General features: G+C 39.6%; 3 protein-coding genes across 5 annotated transcripts; all 3 read right to left on the reverse strand.

Moving 5' to 3' along the window:
• Nucleotides 1-228: 228 nt before the first annotated feature.
• On the reverse strand, nt 229-8,300 carry bbs7 (Bardet-Biedl syndrome 7). Of its 2 annotated transcripts, none has more exons than XM_067599936.1 (19): nt 7,954-8,300; nt 5,742-5,807; nt 5,526-5,588; nt 5,250-5,425; nt 4,934-5,120; nt 4,768-4,840; nt 4,540-4,647; nt 4,146-4,276; nt 3,374-3,458; nt 3,116-3,218; nt 2,833-3,010; nt 2,628-2,702; nt 2,485-2,541; nt 2,103-2,242; nt 1,579-1,743; nt 1,274-1,383; nt 1,051-1,154; nt 772-895; nt 229-500 (listed from the first exon to the last, which is right to left on the reverse strand). In XM_067599936.1, the coding sequence occupies exons 1-19, from the start codon at nt 7,987-7,989 to the stop codon at nt 367-369; spliced, it is 2,115 nt and encodes a 704-aa protein (XP_067456037.1). In that variant the 5' UTR covers nt 7,990-8,300; the 3' UTR covers nt 229-366. The 2 variants fall into 2 exon arrangements, with proteins under 2 accessions (XP_067456037.1, XP_067456038.1); XM_067599937.1 differs by lacking the exon at nt 7,954-8,300 and adding an exon at nt 6,712-6,829.
• Nucleotides 8,301-8,947: 647 nt separating this feature from the next.
• LOC137189843 (Bardet-Biedl syndrome 7 protein-like) lies at nt 8,948-17,131 on the reverse strand. 2 transcript variants are annotated; one of them, XM_067599935.1, is made up of 19 exons: nt 16,620-17,131; nt 16,370-16,435; nt 16,154-16,216; nt 15,878-16,053; nt 15,562-15,748; nt 15,391-15,463; nt 14,966-15,073; nt 14,558-14,688; nt 13,212-13,296; nt 12,850-12,952; nt 12,551-12,743; nt 12,351-12,425; nt 12,189-12,254; nt 11,791-11,930; nt 11,381-11,545; nt 10,453-10,562; nt 10,230-10,333; nt 9,951-10,074; nt 8,948-9,693 (listed from the first exon to the last, which is right to left on the reverse strand). In XM_067599935.1, the coding sequence occupies exons 1-19, from the start codon at nt 16,653-16,655 to the stop codon at nt 9,560-9,562; spliced, it is 2,139 nt and encodes a 712-aa protein (XP_067456036.1). In that variant the 5' UTR covers nt 16,656-17,131; the 3' UTR covers nt 8,948-9,559. The 2 variants fall into 2 exon arrangements, with proteins under 2 accessions (XP_067456036.1, XP_067456035.1); XM_067599934.1 differs by having other exon boundaries at nt 12,189-12,257.
• A 290-nt stretch (nt 17,132-17,421) lies between these two features.
• On the reverse strand, nt 17,422-25,031 carry tmem33 (transmembrane protein 33). Its single transcript, XM_067599938.1, has 8 exons — nt 24,889-25,031; nt 22,874-22,941; nt 21,576-21,670; nt 21,241-21,428; nt 20,613-20,680; nt 20,173-20,306; nt 19,796-19,879; nt 17,422-18,644 (listed from the first exon to the last, which is right to left on the reverse strand). The coding sequence occupies exons 2-8, from the start codon at nt 22,919-22,921 to the stop codon at nt 18,515-18,517; spliced, it is 747 nt and encodes a 248-aa protein (XP_067456039.1). The 5' UTR covers nt 22,922-22,941; nt 24,889-25,031; the 3' UTR covers nt 17,422-18,514.
• Between the last annotated feature and the right edge of the window lie 212 nt (nt 25,032-25,243).

Here is a 25,243-nt window from a genome sequence, read left to right on the forward strand (position 1 = left end):
TTTTGAATTAACAAATTTCCCATTCAAGTAGCTTTTAAACTTTCCATCAGCTGCCTCAAATGATGAATCAAAAGATCTCATTTTTCATTTTTTTTTTTAAAAAAAGCTTGTTGACTACAAAGATGGGAACCTTTCTATAGTAGTTATAATATAAAAACATACATTCCATGTGCTTTTAACTCAATTTCAAATTTCAACAAAATCTCAGACACTAATAATAACAAGGGATCATCCTGACATCACTGTAGTGGTTTATTAATCACCGCACTTGTTTTTAAATGCTATTAAGAAACACTGCTAACCATCATAAAACAAAACTGTTGTATTTACAATACAAAAATATCCCAAATAAAGACAGAGATGACATTATGCCTCACTGAAAAAATCTAACAGGGAATTCAAATCATAATTGTCCAGTATCTCCAGCAGTGAGGACACCTTGGTTTTCACGTTCTGGCCTTTGAACTTGAATTTGTCGATGAAGAGGTCTGTGATCATGCCTATAGGAAGAAAAAAAATATCAATTACCACCAGCCAACAAGCTCTACTTCATGATTCAAGACAAATAAATATACAGTAATAAGTAATCCTGTTTTACAATTTCAGAAATTATCAAATAATGAAAAACAAATTTGGCAAAAAATACAATGATATTTTCCTCAATGCTGATTTTCCAAAATGAAACTGAATGCCTACTGAGTCAGTCAGTTAAAAGTGTCTCTGAATGAGTCAGTGAGAACAATGGCTGTTAAAAGTGAAAAAATACCACACCATAAAGCCTCTCAAGGTGTGCCGGCTGCTTCTTGTACTCCTCCAGGAGATTAGTGGACTCATCCAAGATGTTGCGATACTCTGGGATGAGAAAATCTGCATTCCCCTCGTGAACCTGAAGCTCCTACAAATTGGAGAGGAAGAAGAGGCAAGTAAGTGAAGAACTTAAGAATTTCTATGAACCAAAGGTGGATTTATGGACAGACAGTATAATGAGAGAGTGATGATTTAGCTCCAGGGATGTTTTTTTTCTGTATGACACATCTAACCAACACTTACTTTAAGTGCATCAATAAGCTGAACTTTTCTAGCCAGCAACAACTGGTACTCCAGTTTTGGATGGATCATCTTAAGAGTGTGACTCACAGAGTCATCACTGATATCTGGAAGATTGATACACAAACAAAGAAGCAAGTGGAGCAAGATTTAATTTGCCACAGATCATTAATTGAGAAATCCTATAAGCAGGCATTAAACTAGAATAATAACAAATTTACCCTACCATGTAAAATGTTCAGATGTATTTTCCGTTTGGTAGCTTCCTTCGAAAGAACATCACTCAGTATGGAAATGGTAGAGATGTTGTCGGACTTGAAGTGACCCTCACCTTTGCTAAAAAAAAAAGTAGATTTCAACATCAATTCCCACTGAAAAGTTCAAATGAACAGTGTAAGTATTCAGTATTAAACTTTTATAGCAGCATCATATAAAATATGAAATTTCATAACCACTTATCAGCTACCTGCTAACCTCTTTCATTCACTTATATGCAATCCTTGATCTGTACTACTGTGTGCCCACATTTACCAGTAGGTGGCTTCAAGCTGCGTGCCGAGGAAAGTGTTGTGGAAATAAAAAGTGATGTTCTCTCTTGCTGGTGTTTTCTCTGGCACCTCTGGCAAACAGAAAACCACCCAAGAGTGAATCTCTGCAAAACTGAACTGTCCAACCAGACTGAGCCTGTTCATGGGCCTGTGTGACAGACAGAGAGACAGAATCAGAGGGACAAATGTCCATTATGCCTCTAAATCCAGCCTGAATCCACATTTCGAGTAATCTAATAATCAGAATGAATTACATTTTTATTTCACCTCATTCATTCTGAACAAATATAAGATGTTGGCAGCAATACAGAAGTCTGACACCAACATTTCAGTGGGATTGGCATTAATCTGATTTTATGCCTCAAAACAATCCAAACCTTTGCATTTGAGTTTTTGCAAAACACAAGAAGAAGAAGAAGAAAACACTGAAAAACAGCTTCAAGGTAGGATTACATTACCATTTCAAATCTCAGTCTAAATTATTATTATCATTTAATGTATCTTTACCTGTCTTGGTCTATGCTGTGTGTCCGCTGGTGAAGAGATAAAGGTTTAAACTGGTACTGGCGGACCTGGCAGGTCTTGGGTTGCAGTCTGGGGGTAACATAAGCCTGCAGGGTGCCATACTGTCCCTCAATGGACCTCACCTACAGCATTATGGAGGACACACGTTATTCTTAGTAAAGCGTTGATGTAATAAGTACAAGACACAGCTGAGAACAGTCTATGACATCATGACAACTATAATCCCACAAAGGAAGTCCACTATAGTATTATGTCTTTTTTAGACAGTTAGTTAGACACATTGTATAGGGTTAAAGGAATAACACTTTGACTTAACGTAGTAACAGAAATGCCACAATATGCAGAGTTTTGATGCAAGTGTTACCTTGAGCTCAAGTCTGGTAGTGTTGGCCTGACATCTGTACGTGAACAGGATGAAGTTCTGTTGTAAAAAGAGTCAATAGAGCATTAGACAGGTTGTGATTAAGTTGGTATTTACGTTCTGTGTCAACAGTCAACACAGCTCACCTCTGAGTCACATTCACTGAAGCTGACAACAGCTGAGTTCTTATCCACATCCAGCAAGTCTATGGGAACGTCGCTCTGCACAGGAGAAGAGGATCTTTAAATAACATTTATATCTGGGATTAACAGCATGCCTTCTTCAAGTCTTGCAGTACAAGTTCTACTGTCAGCAGAGGATGTAACCACAGGGATTTAGTGCTGAGTGTACCTGGAGCAGCAGGTTGTCAATGGCAGTCTGCACCTCTAGGGTGAGGTTGTAGCTGGCATCGTCCTGGCAGAGGGTGAACTTGTCATTGATGCTGAAGACAGCCGTACTAGACTGAGAGGTCTGCTGGTACTCTTCACAGCCCTGCAGGACTTCGATCTGCAACTGCTCCAACTCCGCCCTGGAGGAGAATAATATACTGACCTGAAGAACAGCTTTGTTTTGAAACAATAGTTGAACCATTAGTGCACAAGAATATTCTCTATAATGAGAAAAAAACTGGTACCTGAGTGATTCCACTTTGGACTGGGTCTCTTCACTCATCGTGACCTCGACTCCGGGGCCCGCTTCAGCCTTCTGGAGCTCAGTGGTCAAACCAGTCACCCATCCTGGAGGTAATGACAGTAATTCAGAGTATGCTATACATGTCACATCTCTTTCTACAGGCGTTTGACAGGCAGCACAGACACCTTTTCTTCACTGAGGTAAAACTGAAGACACAGAACTCTACGTACACTGTTTGGTGAAATATTAATAATTTAACCTGTATAAGTGGCAGTCAAGACCTCATCATAGGACTCTTTCCCCACACAGCCACCCTGGATGGAGGTCACGCTCTCTGACAACACCTGTGGCAGGGAAAGGAAGGAAACCTTGTCCGTCAATAAGTAAGTAAGTAGATAAAGGTTATTTAGTATAGCACCTTTCACAGAGCAAGGTCATGAAGTGCTTCACAAGAGTAAAATTGTTAAAAAATAATACCATGAAAAGAGTGCAAAAGAAACAAACAAAAAATAAGCAACAAAAGACCTTAAAAATACACAAAATTACAATCAATAGACACCGGTTTGAATAAATACGTCAAAGGCAACAAGGTGAGAAGTCATTCTAGATACTGTTGGCAGAGCTAAAAACCAGGTGAAATATTTAAATTAATTTCTACTCCAGCAGTCAGTTAAGTACAACAAGTAAGGGATACTTGACTTGAAGGTAAGTTTATTTGTATAGCACAAATGAAGGGGCTCAAAGGTCAAAGACAAGTATTGGACAGACATACAGGTTTGTCTTTAAGCAGAACAGCATGTAAGTACAATTTAAAATAGTTTCAGGATACTGACAAAACTTTTTTTTTAATGTGAATCTGTTGCTAAATATTCCAATAAAAGTTGTGATCTGAGTGGGCACAGTTTTTCTACACAATTATTTGCATCAGAATTTCAAAACAACACATTGGATTGAATTAATGAATTGCATGAAAAATTGGAGTGACTGAACAGTTCTGTTTTGATGAGCAGTGCAAAGCAGTAACAACTCACGTGCTCAAAGCGTAATGTGGGCTCACTTGCATTGTCGAAACCATAAACCTCGACCGTCCCATCATCCCTGCCCACCAAGATGTCATTCAATCCGTCTCCAATGATATCATACGTGTCAATACAGAGAATTCCTGATAGGAGACAGAAAAGTGTGACTGAGCTGAGTGGCCAGAATTATATGTTTAGACTCGGTTTTGGACACTAAAACTGATGAGGTCGGGGGCAGTAGTGTCTTACAGTAATTTTAACATCGCAAAAAAATATAAACACTCTGATGGTGCGTCCATTTCCTGTTAATTTTCTATGCTGTGGAGAATTGGTTGCTATTAATGTAACACAGATTTGTATTTAACACTCTGGTATATTAAGTACTCTGGTTCCATAAATAACATACCTCCTTTCTTTTTGTCGTTGTCGATCTCCCATTTGGTCGCAGCTGAGCTCTCACCAATCTGAACCAATCCTATTTTTCCATCTGTGGTTCCATAGAGGACTTCCTCTCCTGTAGAAAAAAAATCATTCACACAATTTCTGTTCTGTTCTTATTAAATTATACTAGCTGACTGTAATGTTATCTTTAATGCAGAGGAAGAGCCAACAGCACAAACAGTGGCTTACTCACCTCCATCTTTGTTGTACAGCTCCAAGACAGATGGAGGGCCAGGAACTTCAATGTCATAGGCAAGCTCAGATCCCTACAGAATTTTAAAAAAGAGACAAACAACTTGGAAAAACATGTTTCATTCAATGTGTCAGGAACAACATGGGTAAATATGAGCTTGGTCTACCTGCAAGACCCTGAGAACCCGATCTTGGCACGCCAGGACCGGTACGAGGCGAGTCAGGTTCTTTGAGGACAAACATGTGATGTCATTGATTTTGTCTCCAGAGAGGTAGTAGTCTTGGTCCTTGCAGTCACAGTAGTGGTTGTAGATGTAACTTGCACACACAAAAAGGTCAATGCCTGAGACATGCCTGGAAAAGAGATCACACAGTTTGACACAAGCCAGCATTGTAGGTTTCGGATTTATCTGAACTATAAAGTCATCAAATTATAAAATGTTCAGTTCACTTCTGATCAAAATGAAGAGAAGTGGTTCCTACATGGCGTTAATGTTCTCAGTGAGGTTGGCTTCAAAGGTGAGAAACTGTTTGCCTTTCTTGTTAAATCCTCGGACCTGAGAACCAGAAGAGACAAAGATCTTCTTCTGTGGAGTTCCTGCAGCTCCTCCAAGGTCCATTCTGACTATTTTCTGTCCTGGAGGTGTTTTAAACCCTGACTGCGACACAAAGTCAAGTTCCTTGATATTAGAAACATATTTGTGTACCATTGGCTGTTCAACAACAGAAAGAACGTCTCAACCCAATGAAAATACTCACCACTGCTCCGCCCTTCTTCATTCTAAAACATGTAACTATACCATTGTGATCAGCAATAGCAACCTGAAACAAAGCGATACCAGTCAACTGCCATAAGGCTGTAATATCAAACAGCTATATGATGAACAAAAAACCCTCAAAGTAAGTATGTTACACACTATAATCAGTTTAGATTAGTGTGTAAACTCTGGTGTTGCTTTGACAGATTAACAATACCTTCTGGGTTGCCCTTTTTCCAGGTGGTGGGATCAGCCTCATAGTTTTCTGGGATGTTACACCAACCTGAGAGGAAAGAGCAGAAGAAAAAAAAAACATTAATCATAACAAAGCCTGACAGAGTTACATGAGAGAACTAGAGTTACATCCAGGTAACTACATATTTCTATGTGGTACGTGCTCCACCCTCTCACAGGCTTTGTATTGGTTAAAACCTAAGGCGAAGGCTGTTAGGGATCAGATGTACTTTCAGCTGTGCCCGAACCGATACTAGTGCGAACCCAGCCATGATGAAGAAACAGCAGCAGTCCAGCGGTTGAGAATTGCCTGCCTGAAGGTCTTACACCAGACTGAAAAAAGCCAGCAACAAGCTGGACACTTACCAAGACACCTCAGTCTACTCCAGACGAGGTCCCCCCATACAGTGCACCGCCAAAAATACCCTAAGCATGTATTTTAGCGGAGAGCTGCTTCTGGGACACTTCAGAAACACGCTCATCTGCAAGCACGTCTGGTGGGATCACAAGCATTGACTTGAGTGGCTGTGATTAGCCGCTGGAGCAGAGTGGTGATTAGCCAGCCAATGAGACATGAAAGGCCTATTGGTGGTTAAGAAAGGGGAAACACTCACTTTATTGGGCATGTGCAGTGAGGAATGGCGGCAATTTGCTTGTGAATGAGACATGAATAGCCTACTAGCTGCTAATGCACTAATGCGCTTCTCATGGCCATCAGTGCTGATGTCTGAAAGAACCTGTGTGTCAGAGTATGGAGTGCTAGGATAATTGCTTTTTAGGACCATGTAATGAGTGAGGTGATGCCCTTTACTGTAATATGGTTGTATGTATGGTTGTTGCCTCCGGCTAGAGGCAACAATAAAAACAGGCCCGACACCCCACCGTGACCAGGTTTGCAACGGCGAGGCAGGAATGGCTGGGCAGGACCGAAATGGCTTACACTGGTGATGTACTTGTTGCTGGATCTCTCCCCAGGGCAGCAACATTGGCAACTCTGCTGCTGCTGATGAGTGTTCATCTGCAGGCGCTGTTCACACTCCTTCAGGGAAGACAGGCCTGTGCCTCACCTGAGTGGCACACATGGTGTGGCCGCCATCAATGAGACATGCCAAGGAGGGTGGCCACTGCTGTCTGCACCTCCGTTATCTCTGGTGCCATTAGCTCAGTCCTCTGGAAGCGGTCCAGAGATCCTGCCAGGAAAGTCATATTGTTATCCAGTGCTAGCATTTGAGCAGCACTAGTGTAACAGCGATTGAGGAAGCTGGCCATTACTCTATCCCTCTTGGACGGGAGCAATGGCTGACTGCCCGGCCAGAGGGAGGTGGAGGGGAGGAGGCAGACCCTGACTGCATCCTCAATGGGAGGCACTCCCTTGTCCCGTTCCCAGCCCTCAACAGTGGAATATGGCCCGTAAGTGGGGCTTAGCGGAGAGTAGTAGCCAAAGATGGGCACCATCTTGGGAAAGATGACACAAAGGCGAGGCTTCCTGCGTGGCTGGGTGAGGAGGCCTATGGTGAAATCCGTGGCAGGAGCTTTGGAGGGTGGCTGTGGTGGCAGTGGGGTTGCCATCCTGATGGCTGCCAAGGTGAACAGGCCGGGCAGGTCATCGAGCAGGTAGCAGTGGGCTGCTGGCAGGTTGTCCTCTTTGAAGAGGAAAGCAGGGTCTTCCTCTTTGTGGACATGATGTTCTTTATCCTCGTTGTAGTCATCCCTCGCTTGGACCAAGTCATTGCACTCTTTGCAGCCAGAGCTGGACTAGCATGGAGGGAGCAGATGGGCTTGGTAAACTTGCATCACCGCTTGCATTCCTCCCAGAGGAGCACGAGGCACGCAGAGCAAGAGACTCATCCTGGTGCCGCCAACCCAGGCAGCAGAAACAGGCTTCATGCAAATCCACTGGAGGCATAGGCGAGGCACACAAGACACAGGACTTGCTAGTAGACACGATGACTTCTTCTGCGACACCAAATGGTGAAATGAAATTCACAGGTGATGATCCATTCTCAAAAGGGAGTGAAAAAGGGAGAAGAGCAGTGAGTGCACTGGAGCTTTCTAGGAGGAGGGTGCTGGGCGGATGCTTCCCCCTGATTGGGCGGTGAGTGCAAAGATCTTTCTCAGGTAGGGTAAACCAATAGTGAACCCTGTTAGAGGGCTGAGCACGTAGACATAGAACCAGTGACTGTACTTAGTATTACCTGGATATAATCAACTGGATTTAGATGGATCTCCATCTTCTCTCTCCACTGGATGTATTTTCTTAGGGGGAAAAGTATTGTGCAAATCGTCCAGGTAGGTTATCCGTCTATAAAACTGTACCGATAAGAAGTGTCAGTCCATCGTTGACAGTCATCATTCACGACTTTGAAGAAGAGAAAAGAGTCACTAAAGAAATTTACTGAGCGAAATAAAAACACACCAAACTACTGTCACCGTATGTTACAAAAAACTATCTTACACACGAACGTTAAGTTCAAACAGTAAATACAACACTTCAAACCCCGATGTAACGCAGTGACCGTTGCCAGTGGCAACAAGCTGTGACGCCAGTGGGGGAGAATAAATGACGGATATTGACGCTGCGTCCTGATTGACCCGCTTAAGTTTTAATGAAACAAAAAGACATGGAAATACACAATCGTGTTACTATTATCTCTGTTTTCAGCATTTTTGAATTAGTATTTTAATTTTAGGAAAACAACGGTATGTATACAATCTAATATTTCCATTGAATATTTGGCCTACATCTCAATTTATTAAAATATGAGAGCTTTTCAATATTAGGATGCACATTGAAAAATATTTCCCTCCGAAATGTAGTGGAGTGGAAGTATAAAGCAGCGCAAAATGGAAATACCCAAGTAAAGTACAAGTACTTCAAAAATGTACTTAAGTACAGAACTTGAGTAAATGTACTTCGTTACTTTCCAACAATGTATATTTCATTATTTCACATGTTTACTGATGCATTAGCATGTAATCAGCATGTCAGTGGACTGTTAAATTTACAGTATAAACAGGCATATTTTATAAACTGATCATATACTATGTATTGAAAATACTAATCTGTTAAGTAACAGCTATCAAATAAATACAGTAAAATACATGTATCTGTGTAATGTGAAGTGAAGTATAAGTATAGAGTATTAATGGGAAGTAAAGCATTCAAGTAATTGTAAGACAACACGAGTATTAGAAAGAGAACAAGGTAAATGATTTATTAACCCAGTCCAGTTTTTGTGGATATGATAATCTAATAAAGGCTTTAGCATGTTGTGTGGAAAATTGATTCAATATATGTCACATGTGTTTCATGGTATCATACAAGCCCTTTACTTTCTGCACAATTTCCCATCCAAGTAGCATCTAAACTTTCCATCAGCCTCCTTAAATTATGAATCTTAAAATGGTTACAAATAAGATCTCATTTTAATTTTAAAAATAAAATCTTATGGACTATAAAGACAGGAACTGTTCTATAGTAAATAAGTTATAATATATAGTAGTTATAATATAAAAACATACATTCCATGTGCTTTTAACTCTTGTAAATTTCAAACCTCAACAAAAGCTCAGACACTAATAATAACAAGGGATCATCCTGACATCACTGTAGTGGTTTATTAATCACCACACTTGTTTTTAAATGCTATTGAGAGACATGATAAATATTTAAATATAGTAAACCACAGATAGAATGAACAGTATCTAAATGACAACATGACATTGACACTGCTAACCATCATAAAATAAAACTGTTGTATTTACAATACAAAAATGTCCCAAATAAAGACAGAGATAACTTTATGCCTCACTGAAAAAATCTAACAGGGAATTCAAATCATAATTGTCCAGTATCTCCAGCAGTGAGGACACCTTGGTTTTCACATTCTGGCCTTTGAACTTGAATTTGTCGATGAAGAGGTCTGTGATCATGCCTATAGGAAGAAAAAAATATCAATTACCACTAGCCAACAAGCTCTACTTCATGATTCAAGACAAATAAATGTACAGTAATAAGTAATCCTGTTTTACAATTTTAGAAATTATGAAATAATGACATACAATACAATGATATTTTCCTCAATGCTGATTTTCCAAAATGCAACTGAATGCCTACTGAGTCAGTCAGTTAAAAGTGTCTCTGGATGAGTCAGTGAGAACAATGGCTGTTAAAAGTGAAAAAATACCACACCATAAAGCCTCTCAAGGTGTGCTGGCTGCTTCTTGTACTCCTCCAGGAGATTAGTGGACTCATCCAAGATGTTGCGATACTCTGGGATGAGAAAATCTGCATTCCCCTCGTGAACCTGAAGCTCCTACAAATTGGAGAGAAAGTGGAGGCAAGTAAGTGAAGAACTTAAGAATTTCTTTGAACTAAAGGTGGATTTATGGACAGACAGTATAATGAGAGAGTGATGATTTAGCTCCAGGGATGTTTTTTTTCTGTATGACACATCTAACCAACACTTACTTTAAGTGCATCAATAAGCTGAACTTTTCTAGCCAGCAACAACTGGTACTCCAGTTTTGGATGGATCATCTTCAGAGTGTGGCTCACAGAGTCATCACTGATATCTGGAAGATTGATAAACAAACAAAGAGGCAAGTGGAGCAAGATTTAATTTACCACAGATCATTCATTGAGAAATCCTATGAGCAGGCATTAAAATAGAATAATAACAAATTTAACCTACCATATGAAATGTTCAGATTGATTTTCCGTTTGGTAGCTTCCTTAGAAAGAACATCACTCAGTATGGAAATGGTAGAGATGTTGTCGGACTTGAAGTGACCCTCTCCTTTGCTAAAATTACAAATCAGAAAAGGATGTTTGATTCCAAGTAGATTTCAACATCAATTCCCACTGAAAAGTTCAAATGAACTGTGTAAATATTTAGTATTAAACTTTTCTAGCAGCATCATACAGAATATGAAATTTTATAACCACTTGTCACCTCCCTGATAATTAGAGATGCAGTGACTGTAATTGTCTTGGCCAATACAAATTTCTGATCTTTTTAAAGTCTGACCTGCTGATTCCGATTTTCTTTCTTCATAAGAATTTAATAAGAAAGAAAGATTTTATTTCTTTCTTTATATATTTCCTTTCTTTCTAAGAACTATAATTGACAGCTTAAATAAACATTTTTGTAACATTTCTTTAATGGAATACTGAAATTCAATTGTATGTTCATTAATTATTTAAATAACTTACATTTTTCTTCTTGAGATTGGGCATGTTCACTAGGGTTTTTTAAGTGTCTGATTAAGTTATAGTTGTTTCAAATGTTATCAAAATGTTATCAAAGTTGTTCCTCCATGGCCTATTTTGGACAGGTATTACAAATTGCGAGCTTTCTGTCTTCAGTCATGCTGAAGAACTTCCACAGCTGCTGCTGCTGTGCACGTGACATGAACCTTGGTGCAGCTATGTGTGGAAATTTTGACCGGCAGAAAATTGGACATATGAGACTGATCAGTGCCGGTCACCAGACATGGCTGAACAGCTGAAAACTGGCCTTTTTCCATCAGCGGCTGATTGATCGGTGCATCTCTACTGATAATCTCTTCCATGAATTTATATGCAAACCTAGATCTGTCCTACTGTGTGCCCACATTTACCAGTAGGTGGCTTCAAGCTGCGTGCCGAGGAAAGTGTTGTGGAAATAGAAAGTGATGTTCTCTCCTGCTGGTGTTTTCTCTGGCACCTCTGGCAAACAGAAAACCACCCAAGAGTGAATCTCTGCAAAACTGAACTGTCCAACCAGACTGAGCCTGTTCATGGGCCTGTGTGACAGACAGAGAGACAGAATCAGAGGGACAAATGTCCATTATGCCTCTAAAGAAGTCTGAAACCACATTAACATTTCAGTGGGATTGACATTAATCTGATTTTATGCCTCAAAACAATCCAAACCTTTGCATTTGAGTTTCTGCAAAACACAGAATAACACTGAAAAACAGCTTCAAGGTAGGAATACATTGCCATTTCAAATCTCAGTCTAAATTATTATCATTTAATGTATCTTTACCTGTCTTGGTCTATGCTGTGTGTCCGCTGGTGAAGAGATAAAGGTTTAATCTGGTACTGGCGGACCTGGCAGGTCTTGGGTTGCAGTCTGGGGGTAACATAAGCCTGCAGGGTGCCATACTGTCCCTCAATGGATCTCACCTACAGCATTATAGAGGACACACGTTATTCTTAGTAAAGCGTTGATGGAATGAGTACAAGACACAGCTGAGAACAGTCTATGACATCATGACAACTATAATCCCACAAAGGAAGTCCACTATAGTACACTTATAGTACACACTTATGTCTTTTTTAAACAGTTGCTTAAACACATTGCATAGAGTTAAAGGAATAACACTTTGACTTAACGTAGTAACAGAAATGCCACAATATGCAGAGTTTTGATGCAAGTGTTACCTTGAGCTCAAGTCTGGTAGTGTTGGCCTGACATCTGTACGTGGCCAGGAGGAAGTTCCCGTTAGGCTGCTGGAAAAAGTGTCAGTAAGAGTCAGTAGAGCATTAGACAGGTTGTGATTAAGTTGGTATCTACGTTCTGTGTCAACAGTCGACACAGCTCACCTCTGAGTCACATTCACTGAAGCTGACAACGGCGGAGTTCTTATCCACATCCAGCAAGTCTATGGGAACGTCGCTCTGCACAGGAGAAGAGGATCTTTAAGTAACATTTATATCTGGGATTAACAGCATGCCTTCTTCAAGTCTTGCAAGGTCTACTTTCACCAGAGGATGTAACCACAGGGATTTAGTGCTGAGTGTACCTGGAGCAGCAGGTTGTCAATGGCAGTCTGCACCTCTAGGGTGAGGCTGTAGCTGGCATCGTCCTGGCAGAGGGTGAACTTGTCATTGATGCTAAAGACGGGCACAGCAGAGACAGCCGTGCTGGACTGAGAGGTCTGTTGGTACTGTTCACGGCCCTGCAGGACTTTGACCTGCAGCTGCTCCAACTCTGCCCTGGAAGAGAATAATATACTGACCTAAAGAACAGCTTTGTTTTGAAACCATAGTTGAACCATTAGTGCACAAGAATATTCTCTATAATGAGAAAAAAAAATGGTACCTGAGTGCTTCCACTTTGGACTGGGTCTCTTTACTCATCCTGACCTCGTCTCCGGGGCCCGCTTCAGCCTTCTGGGGCTCAGTGGTCAAACCAGTCACCCATCCTGGAAGAGGTAATGACAGTATTGCAGAGTATGCTGTACATGTCACATCTTTTTCTACTACTTCACTTTTTAATTGCAACTGTTGGGTTTAAGGGACCCATAGTAGTTGCCGAGCATTTAAAGCAATAATCTTTGAGAATTAGATCAGACAGATAAATGGGAAGTTTGACAGGCAGCACAGACACTTTTTCTTCACTGAGGTAAAATTGCAGACACAGAACTCGGGTTGCACTGTTTGGTGAAATATTAATAATTTAACCTGTGTAAGTGGCAGTCAGGACCTCATCATAGGACTCTTTCCCCACACAGCCACCCTGGATGGAGGTCACGCTCTCTGACAACACCTGTAGCAGAGTAAGAAAGGAAACTTTGTCCGTCCGGTTTCAGGGTTGCCATTGGTGCACATGTATGTATGCAGAGATTACAAAATCTGATTGATATCATTTGATAAACTGTAAATAAAATATAACAAGGTGAGATAACCCTCTGCTCTGAACACTAAAACGCTGATCAAAGTCATTCTAGATACTGTTGGCAGTGTGCAAAACTAGGTGAAATAATCACATTGATTTCTACACCAGCAGTCCGGTAAGTTCTCACTTGCTGCTCCTACACTGCTCCCCTGTCCTGTCCAAGCTCCTCTGCTCCTCTCTCATCACCTGCCCTGTTCTGCATTTCAATGAGGAGAACTGACAAAGGAAAGTGAATATATTAAGTGACATTATGCACTGATGGCATGACATGATGATGACAAATCTGACAACAGATTGAAAATGCCAGCTAGCTCAATGTAACAGTTAGCTACCAAAGACTAGAGACAATCTGTCGCAAACTATCTTGCATTAAAGTTCTAGTATAGAAGTCAAAACATTGTATAAGCAGAATATCAGAGCAATTTACATTCTGTCATTTAACCTGTCAATTTCTGAGCTATTTTTCTCCCTACCTTTCCACTCTGCCATCTGTGCTGTCTGACTGACTGACAAGTGACTGAGGTTGCTGATCTGCTAGGCAGCTTTTAAGGAAACTCATTGACAGAGAAGGGAAACCCTGAGAAAGTTCTTACATCAACTCATTTAAGGTCATGTTCTCTACAGCTAGGAAGAAAATGTGTTTTAGTCATTGTTTGAATTATTAAGACCAAGAAAAGTGTAAAAATATAAACATTGTTGAAGATGTGTGAAGTTAAGCATCCCCTGATGACGTAGAAGAGCGTAAGGCTATATGCTGGGGCTGAGCTCTGGACAGCCCCAGCCCAATTTAACCACTGCAAGTAAAGGGACAATTGACTTGAAGGCAAGTTTATTTGTATGGCGCAAATAAAGGGATCTGGTTCAAAGACAAGTATTGGACAGACACACAGGTTTGTCTTTAAGTAGAGCAGCATGTAAGTACAATTTAAAATAGTTTCAGGATACTGACAAAACTTTTTTAAAATCTGAATGTTACTTATAATTCCAATAAAAGTTGTGATCTGAGTGGACACAGTTTTTCTACATAATTATTTGCATCAGCATTTCAAAAACACATTGGATTGAATTAATGAATTGCATTAAACATTAACAGTTCTGTTTTGATGAGCTGTGCAAAGCAGTAACAACTCACGTGCTCAAAGCGTAACATGGGCTCACTCGCGTTGTCGAAACCATAAACCTCGACCGTCCCATCATCCCTGCCCACCACGATGTCATTCACTCCGTCTCCAATGATATCATACGTGTCAATGCAGAGAATTCCTGATAGGAGACAGAAAAGTGTGACTTTGCTGTGAGGGGTGAATTGAGTGGCCAGAATTATATGTTCAAACTCGGTTTTGGACACTAAAACTGATGAGGTCGGGGGCAGTAGTGTCTTACAGTAATTTTAACATCGCAAAAAAACCATAAAGACTCTGATGGTGCGTCCATTTCCTGAAGTTAATTTTCTATGCTGTGGAAAATGGTTGGTATCAATGAACAGATTTGTATTAAACAAGCTGGTATATTAAGTACTCTGGTTCCATAAATAACATACCTCCTTTCTTTTTGTCGTTGTCGATCTCCCATTTGGTCGCAGCTGAGCTCTCATCAATCTGAACCAATCCTATTTTTCCATCTGTGGTTCCATAGAGGATTTCCTCTCCTGTAGAAAAAAAAATCATTCACACAATTTCAGTTCTATTCTTATTAGTCTTAGTTAGGTTCATGTATTATTCTGCTGGTAAAGTTTTATTAGTGATTTGTGCTAGTTATTGACACTGTGTTTGGTCACGTTCAATGATAAATTTGATGTATACAAAAATAAAGTGTGTTCCAATAATTAAAAAAAAATATGTGCTCTAAGAGATACTTGTTTGCATATGAGTGAGGAAATGGTTAACTGGTAAATTATACTAGCTGACTGTAATGTTATCTCTTATGCAGAGGAAGAGACAACAGCACAAATAGTGGCTTACTCACCTCCATCTTTGTTGTACAGCTCCAAGACAGATGGAGGGCCAGGAACTTCAATGTCATAGGCAAGCTCAGATCCCTATGGAATTTTTAAAGAAGAGACAAATAACTTGGAATAAGATGTTTCATTCACTGTGTCTGGAACAACACATATGAGTAAATATGAGCTCAGTCTACCTGCAAGACCCTGAGAACCCGATCTTGGCACGCCAGGACCGGTACGAGGCGAGTCAGGTTCTCTGAGGACAAACATGTGATGTCATTGATTTTGTCTCCAGAGAGGTAGTAGTCTTGGTCCTTGCAGTCACAGTAGTGGTTGTAGATGTAACTTGCACACACAAAAAGGTCAGCGCCTGAGACATGCCTGGAAAAGAGATCACACAGTTTGACACAAGCCAGCATTGTAGGTTTCAGATTTATCTGAACTATAAAGTCATAAAATTATAAAATGTTCAGTTGACTTTTGATCAAAATGAAGAGAAGTGGTTCCTACATGGCGTTAATGTTCTCAGTGAGGTTGGCTTCAAAGGTGAGAAACTGTTTGCCTTTCTTGGTAAATCCTCGGACCTGAGAACCAGAACAGACAAAGATCTTCTCCTGTGGAGTTCCTGCAGCTCCTCCAAGGTCCATTCTGGCTATTTTCTGTCCTGGAAGTGTTTTAAATACAGGCTGCAACACAAAGTCAAGTTTCTTGATATTAGAAACATATTTGTGTACCATTGGCTGTTCAACAACGGAAGAAACATCTCAACCCAATGAAGATACTCACCACTGCTTCGCCCTTCTTCATTCCAAAACATGTAACTATACCATCATGATCAGCAATAGCAACCTGAAACAAAAGGATCCCAGTCAACTGCCACAAGGCTGTAATGTCAAACAGCTATGTAATGAACAAAAAACCCTCAAAGTAAGTATGTAACACACTATAATCAGTTTAGATTAGTGTGTAAACTCTGGTGTCGCTTTGACAGATTAACAATACCTTCTGGGTTGCCTTTTTTCCAAGTGCTGGGAGCAGCCTCATAGTTTTCTGGGATGTTACACCAACCTGAGAGGAAAGAGCAGAAGGAAAAACATTAATTATAACAAAGCCTGACAGATTTACATGAGAGAAATACCCTGAATGTACATTATATAGTAAGCACTAGTATGATACCGTTGTAAATAGTTAAAATTCAATAATCGAAATAAAAGAACAAGCGACCAGCGACTGTACTTAGTATTAACGTTACCTGCATATAGTCAACTCGATTTAGATGGATCTCCATCTTCTTTCTCCACTGGATGTCTTATCTTAGGAGGAAAAGTATGGCGCAAATCTTCCAGGTATGTTGTCCGTCTATGAAACTGTACCGATAAGAAGTGGCAGTCCACCGTAGACAGTCGTCATTCACAACTTGCAGGCACAATTTCCATAAGAATGAGTAAACGCTGTTAGTGGGAAAGAGAGACTTGGATTATCTAAGCAAGAAGATTAGCTCGACGTGCTAACGTTAGCTAGCAAGCTAATTGGCTAACACGATTTATTCGCACGCCAGCTGGCTGCTTTAAAGAAGAGAAAAGAATCACTAAAAAAATCTACTGAGCGAAATAAAAACACATCAAGCAAACTACTGTAAGCGCATGTTACCAAAAACTCCCTCTTATACACGAACATTAGGCTCAAACAGTAAATACAACACTTGAAACCCCGATGAAACGCAGCTACCGTTGCCAGTGGCAACGTTGCATCCCGTAACAAGCTGTGACGCCACTGGAGGAGACTGAATGACAGAGATTGAAGCTGCATCCTGATTGGTTGAATCGCTTAAGTTTTAATAGAAGACTATAAGACCTCAGTATTTGTTCTCTGATGTGTGTTTTTATCATTACATTATTTTTTGTTTTGTTTTTGTATACATATCCTTCTATGGTGCTACATTTTTATAATAAATTTAATGATGCAGCTTCATTTTTATATTATGTATACACAAAAGAAATGATTAAATAAATAAATGGGAAACACACATGGGTTGACGGCACAGAAACATGAAGTATTTTAGAGTATCCAGACACTTGGATTTCTCAGTTAAGATTTAATGATTTGTTCATAATGATGCTAAAATTAACCATAGTGATTACAAGAACTGACAAACCACATTACTGTTCTTTAATATTTTATTGGTTAAACTAAGAGATCATTTTATTTTTGTCTTAAAAACGTGGTTTGTCTGTAGGCAAATAAACACATTTAACATGGCAGAAAGAAATCAGAGCATGCGATAAGCAGGAAAACTACAGTAGCAACAAATGAGTGATTGAAGCAAATTCAAAACAGTTATCAAACTGAGAAACAAGGCCAGAATGCATTCGAAAGCAGTACACTTTTCACTTTCTGCATGACATGCATTGTGCAATTATATGACAGCAAAATGCCTGCTACCTTATAACATTCTATAAAATACAGCAGATGTTTTGTTTCTCAATTTTAAACCCATTTTGATATCATACCTACACAGATTTAGCATGTTTTTTTGATTTGATGGCATTGATATAATACATTTAAAGTCAGGCATTTAGACAAATCAGAGCATCAGGTGCTTTGTACATAAAAAAGAAACTAGACTAAATATAAACTGCACACAAATCCCATCCTCCGTCCCATCAAACACAACATGATTATTAAAAAAATGAAAAGTTTTAATTATGTATAAGCACATTTTCATTTAAGTTACTAATCTCAGAATGTTAATGTTTCATCATAGAATAAGCAATTTTCATGAATAAATAAGGACATAAAAAGGAAAGAACAATAACAGCTGATACATACAGAAGACAGCTGATGTCTGCTGTGCTCCATTCAGTGAACGTAACAAAGTGAGGGGTGTCCACTGCTTGAATGAGGTCACATTAAGAAGATGGGAGAAAAAAAAAAAAATCACCATGAGACTTCAGTGCATTACTGGCTGGTCTTCAGCTGTACTCGAACGTACAGAGAAGCTGGAGCACAGACTATTAAGTTGACATTCAAAAAACAGTTCCTTCTGTTGATGGCATTGTCTGTTCCCCATCAAAGTTTAAGTCACATCCTAAATGGTGGTAAAACAAAACATAAAGAAAACAAAAAAAAAACTTTTGTGTGATGTTATCAGACCCCCGTGGGAGCGAGGCGGCTGATGAAGGCGATACTGCTGAGGCACATCCTCCTGAAGAAGGCGGGGCAGGCAGGCTTCATGATGAAGTGCTCCAGAAGAATTCGCAGCTCTGTGAACAGGGTGCTGAGGGTTAAAAAAAAAAAGAAAAAAAAGATTAGTTTAATTCTCAACTCTCACAGGCCCTGTAAAGTCGAATTACACAGCAACACTTAAGCAGCACTTAGCAGATTAGTAATCAGATTTCTCCTCTACTCCTGACCTTATTTTGAAAGCGTGGCTTACTGATTTCAACTGTATAGTGATAGAAGACGCTGCCCTCTGACTTTTTTTTGGGTGTGTGTGTGTCAGAGCAGACTGATGGAACAATGAGAAGCAGACAGACTGAGCAGAGCTCTTCCTCTGCAAAAGTGAATTTCACAAATACGCCGACTTAAAACTGACTTATTTAGACTTCCACAGGATGCTTTGTGTAAGTTTCAGTTTTAGTCTGACTTTGGGTGGACTTATTTTCAATATGAGAACACTTTGCTCTGTGTAATGATCTTTCTTTTCATGCAGACGCTCCATTATGCTTTCTCCATCTGCAGTCTTTTGTCAAGCACATGCGTACTGCTTAAACAGCCAAATAGAAACCTGGTTACATGTATACATGGCAGAGACATTAATATATTCCTGGAGAAATCTAGCTCAGGAAACCAGGTTTCTCTAATTAATTACCCCGATTACATTTACATGAAAGTAAATAAGAAATCAGTTTACTGGAGAAAAGTGAGTGTAAATGCAGTGATTGTTTCTCCAAACCTTTCGCCTGTTTCACACCATCTCAGTTTATGTTATTGTCAGTTTAGTTATTTGTTCTACTGAAATTGTTCTTGATGTACTTCAATTGGTTTTTGTTTAAGAACTTTTACATCAATTTGGAAAAAAGAGAATGATTACTTGCAATACTGTTTAATTTTGAGTCAAGCCTGATTTCAGTTGTCATCCCTGATTCAATAAATAGTCACTAGTACTCGCTCTCTCTTCATGTGACCAGCTTTAGCAGATTTACTGCAGCATAATGTTACAATCTGTCTCCCCACTCATGCACAACATACGCTGTATTTATGTAGGTGCATTTAGAGGTTTGTTGAAATTTCAGTTTGAGTGAAGAAGGTCTGCTGGAAAAGACATTGAACTGTGGGTGAGCTGTGTGTGCTTGACGTTAGTTTTGACTGACTTTACCATATTTTGTATAGCTATACTTTGTGATAACACTGTAGTTAACAACTTACCGGCAGTACGGGTTTCTTCTGGATGTATAGCGGAGAGTGAGGAATCGATAGTAAATGAAAGGCAGCAGCAAGCTTCCCTGGCCACTGTTGACAAGATATGAACAACAAAAATAAGTAAAAAATTCTCAGTGTATTTGCAGCAGAGTCTTGCTCTAACAACTTAAACTTAAGGTGAGCACAGAAAAACACATTTTTGACTGGAGGGAGACCATTAAGATTGAAAGCAATTGGATTTTTGTGTATCTATATAAAATAACAATTAACAATTGTTCTCCCAGTACATTGTCAATGATACAGGTGCACATATACATATAGATAATGTAATGACATTCCAGTGCAATAGAAAATATTTTAGTAAAGATCAGCAATGTCAGAACCTGAAGAGCATGAAAACAGTGGCTGGCATCAAGAAGATCTCGTTACAGGCGATGAACTTGAGAATGTTCTGTTGATTGGATGTAAGTTTGTCCAGGAGGTTTCTGATGAACATTAGGCTGCTGGGGCCCATGGACTGCAAAACAAAAAAAAGATTTAAAGGGTTAAAGTTTGCAGTGAGTTACAGATACATCCCTTTGTCACCCAGAGCAACACACATAGAGGAAATCACATCATCAATCAGCAGCTTTTACTAGATTTTTAGGATGTACTGGGGTCTCTGAGCAGCGACTGGTTGATTGAGTAGATAATTAAAAGACCATTTAGCTGGTGGTAATGCCCCACATGAGTGATAAACAAAGTTCCTCAAATAGCTTTGTGTCATAAATTATTCATAAACAGCAATACAGGTCACAGCAGGTGACTGCTGTCTCTTACTTACATCAAGGACTTTTTTTGTGTAGGTAGTTGCATGAAGCAATGAGAAGAGGAAGACTGGGAAGATGCTCACTGGAGATAAATGTTAAGGATCACCATAAAAATATACAGTAAGCCTTCAAACATATTTTAATATGGATACTACTGTAGGGCTGCATAATTGTAAATGTGAATATATCTTTTAATGAATAAAATCATGTTATTTGGTGACATTTAAACATGCATCCTTATTAACCCTACATACACTGTCTACAGAAAAACATCAGAGCAACAAGTAAAACAAATTTAAGTAACAAATCAGCCTGACATTAAAGAGGAAGTGAGTCACTGGCAATTGAAGATTTTGTTTTAAACAAGAAACTTCCACAAACACCTGCAGCATTGTGGCTGCACCAATATGATAGAGTGGAACATCTTTATTGTTTAAACCTTTTAAATATCGACCTTAGCTATGAAATCCTAGTAGGCAATCTTTACAACACAACACCGTGATCGATACAATGAAAACCTCCAAATGAACTGTCTTGTAAATAGTATCTCTGTATGATTTCCCAATTTGAACCAAGTAGATAGTGTTACTGTAGCAACACAATCCATGTATCTTTTCCCTGTATCTGAGGGTGAAAGGATACTTGTGATGGGATAAGAGTTGACCAGGATGAGTGAGTAAAGCAGGTAATGGCAGCTATCCTCCTGAAGAGCCTGGGCAAGGAAAGCTCTGCTCAACTGGAAGCGAGGAAGCCTCTGGTGCAAGCGAAGGGCACTGGTGAGAGCGTTCGCTAACAAAGCCCGCTGGTAGAAGTTAGCTGCTGCATAGGGTCTGAAATAAACAAGCGGTGACAAATATCTATGCGGGGTGGAAAAAAAAAACGCACAAGAGAATGACAGCAGTGCGTTGCTGTCGCTCTTCAATCTAATCAACATGTACAGAATATTGTCTTTTCACAATTTCACTGTGTGTACTCACCCCAAGACTGGTAGAATAAACATTATAGAGCAGTACACAGTGAAGAGCCGTGATAGCCACATTGCAGTTTCCAGCTTGTTGCTCATTAAAAATTGCTGTGGAAGAAAAAAGAAAAGTACGTTCAGGAGTTTGAGGCACATAAAAGTTTAAAGGACACAAGACGCTACTTGTTGAACCTGCTCCATCATTTATGAAAGTGTATAACAGGGTGAAGGATGTACCTGTGCTAGAGGTCTAGTGCTAGGTCGCCTTTATTAGCAGATATGATGTGTTTTAGCATGTTTGGGCGTTTGAAATGACAGGACAGGCCTTCTGTTTTTTCTCATGAATACTGGAAACAGATTGACTGAAAGGCTCAGACCTTCACTGCGGTTCTCTCAACGGTCAGCATAAATCAGCTAAAGTAGAAAACAACTTAATTCAATCTAGTTGTTAATTTTATGACCCCCTCATCAAAACTCAGCTAACGAGATGAAATCGTACCTCATGACCCCGCTGCTTCAGCTGACATGGTTGAGTAAGTTCATATTTCAAACAGGTTCTACATCACTGACTAGTTCAGATACACAGTTTGAGGAAGGAAGAAAGATTTCAAAATGTAGCAGTATCTCAAAAATATCAGAATCAGTGTTCAAAACAGAGCTACATTGGTGCACAAGTCCTACACTGGAAGACATAAAATTGTTTTTTAAAATATTGAATAATGGACACATTTACGTCCTGCATAACGTAAAGTAATCCAGTACTATAGCCTTGAAATAAATACTACCTGAAACTCATCATGTTAAGTTTATACTAAGACTATATCAATTTAACACTGAATGCTGAATTTCCATAGAAGTTATAACAGCGTCAGTATACAGTGATAAAACGTGATTAGAGCCGGGCACTGCATGGGAAGTTTTCCTGAACGTTTGTAAAAACAGACTTGCTGCTGAGATATCCCGACTTTAAGATCTAAATCCACAGACTTGGTAAAGCTCCAGGAACTAATTATCCAAAAATTTCCACAATGCAACTCAGTAACGTGTTTCATTTGACCGTCACTGCCTGGTAAACACCCACAACTTTTAAACTCCAATCCATCATCAGGGGCTATTTTCTTAGACTTTAAAATGCTCCCTCTAGTGCATTCATGTGGTGAACAATTTCACACAGACGACATTATACAACTGTTTTCACAGACTCAGTAGTGCTACATAAGTCGAGTATATTTATGTGTTTAAAATCAGTGGAGCGCTCCTTTTATGATGAAATAGTGGCTTGATGTAACTGTGCGTTTCAAACAGCCAACTTACCACAGGCCCTAGCTGGGGAGGAGTGCTTTGTTGGTTGGTGTCTGCCATCTTTGGGAGTGTGGGTCGCTCTGTTGAAAGAAAAAGAAGAAAAAAAGTCACATTATGAAGCAATATTGGCTTGTTACATAGTACCAGCAGGAGTCACAACTACTTGTTAGCTGCTGTAACATGACAAACCTACAACTTAACGCACAGTCATGGGTCAGTTTCTTATAGGAATCTCACCTGGCGAGATTTTACCACTGGTGTTAGTGATTAAAAAGCTGAAGTAGAGCTGCAACAGTTGATAGATTAGTTGCCAACTACTAAATTAATTGTCAATTATTTTGATAATCAAATAATCACTTTGAGTCATTTTTTAATAAGAAAATTTCCAAATGATCTGATTCCACCTTCCTAAATGTGTATATTTAGTCCCCTGTGAGTGTGAACTGATTATCTTTGGGTTGTGGGTTTGTGGTTGTGTTGGTCGAGACAAAAGAAGTCATTTGAGGACGTCACCTTAGGCTTTGGGAGAACATGATCGACAATATTCGTCATTTTCTGACACTGAAGATTAATCAATAATGTAAATACAGTAATTGTTAGCCGTAAAATGAAGTGATAAGTTGATTAATCAAGTGACAGAAAATGAACCAGCAACTATTTCATACTGGACTAATTTTTAAATGATTTTTTCAAGCAAAAAAAACAAACATTACCTAATTCTAGTCTCTCCGTCATAAGCATTTGATGCTTTTATTTGTCTCATGATTATATCAAATTGAGTGTCTTTGGGTTTTGGACTGTTGGTCAAACAAAAGTAGTAATGTGAAGATGTCACCTTGGGTTTAAGGAAATAGTAATGCACATGTTTAACCATATTGTATGACATCCTAACAGATTATTTTTAAATGAGTAACTAACACCAGAGATGACACTACTTTTTAAATATTAACTTGAAGGACGGGGTCAAGTCTGTCTTAAAGCAACAGTCAGGTGCCCAGCTGCACACTGAAACATGCTTTTCTTCCCATAATCACTTCTCCTGTTTATACTGACCATTAAAAGATCCCTTTATAATGAAATTACAACATAAGTAATGGGGGACAAAATCTACCATCCTCCTTCTGGACAAAAACTATTTAAAATTTTATCTGAAGCTAATATGAAGGTTCAGCCGGCCAAATTGGTCAAATCAGGTAGACATCTTTCAACGTTACAGTCTTTTTAGTGCCAAAGTCCCTCTTTTTGTCACTATACTTCCACCGCAGCTCAACAGGGAAATTAGTTTGATACTAAACAGACTGTACATGTTGCAGATATCCACTTAATAAGACTAACTCAGACTGCTGAAGCCTCATATAAGCTTCACGTCAACTTCTACATGCCTTTTTTTGCACACAATGTGACCGTCGACACACGATGGATTTTGACCCCCCATCACTTAACGTTACACTGAAAGCACATTTGAAGGGGATCTTTTAATAGCCAGTATGAAAAGAAGGAACGATTACAGCGGGGAAAACCTGTTTCTGTGTTCATTTTCGCACCTCACTGTTGTTTTAAGACAGACTTGAACAATTGTGAACCTGTCCTTTTCACTTAACGTCCATCATCTGCTCGTAGCCGAGGTGGAAGATGTAGCTACACTAGCTTAGCTCACCAACGCTAGTTACAGTAAGTCATGACTACTTTTATTAAACGAGTATTGAGACGCAAGCGGAAAAAGCTAGCCCGCTGCAATTAAATTAATGAGAAGTCCGGTCCAACGAGTGTAACGTGAAAGACTTGCCGGTGCTTCATTAATGCTAACGTGATGTCAGCTAACGCTAGCAGCCGGTAGGTCTAGAATATTCTGTTACTATCGTTACTAGCATGTGAGCTACGCGTTAGCTACTTAGCCTTTCATTCGTTACCCAGGTAACGCGTACTAACGTTAGCTGTCCCGGCTGTTAAAAGAAGCCCGCACAGGGTGAAGAGTCCCGATTTATAATATATATACATATTTAGCGTTAACGGAGCATATGGCTTACCAGTGTTACAACGTCGTACTATTCCGCTGGGTGCTCCGTTCACAGTGACAGGTCACACCACTGAAGTAAGTGATCAGCTGACCTTCTTCAGCGAAAAGGAGGAAAACTGTAAACTATCGCGACACTTCAGAGGGAACGTATAGAGCCATGAGGCTGCAGCATGGATGTATTATAATAGCTGCAGCATCACACTCAACACTGCCCTCTAGTGGACAAAGAAATACATGCAACAAGACCAGCTTCATGAGCCAAATAAACAGAGGTGGAGAGTAACTGCTCCAACAGGGTGAAGGATGAACCTGTGCTAGAGGTCTAGTCTAGTGCTAGGTCACCTCTATTAGCAGGTATGATGTGT

The sequence above is a fragment of the Thunnus thynnus genome, chromosome 9 (assembly GCF_963924715.1).
Source record: "Thunnus thynnus chromosome 9, fThuThy2.1, whole genome shotgun sequence".
Classification (NCBI taxonomy): Eukaryota; Metazoa; Chordata; class Actinopteri; order Scombriformes; family Scombridae; genus Thunnus; species Thunnus thynnus.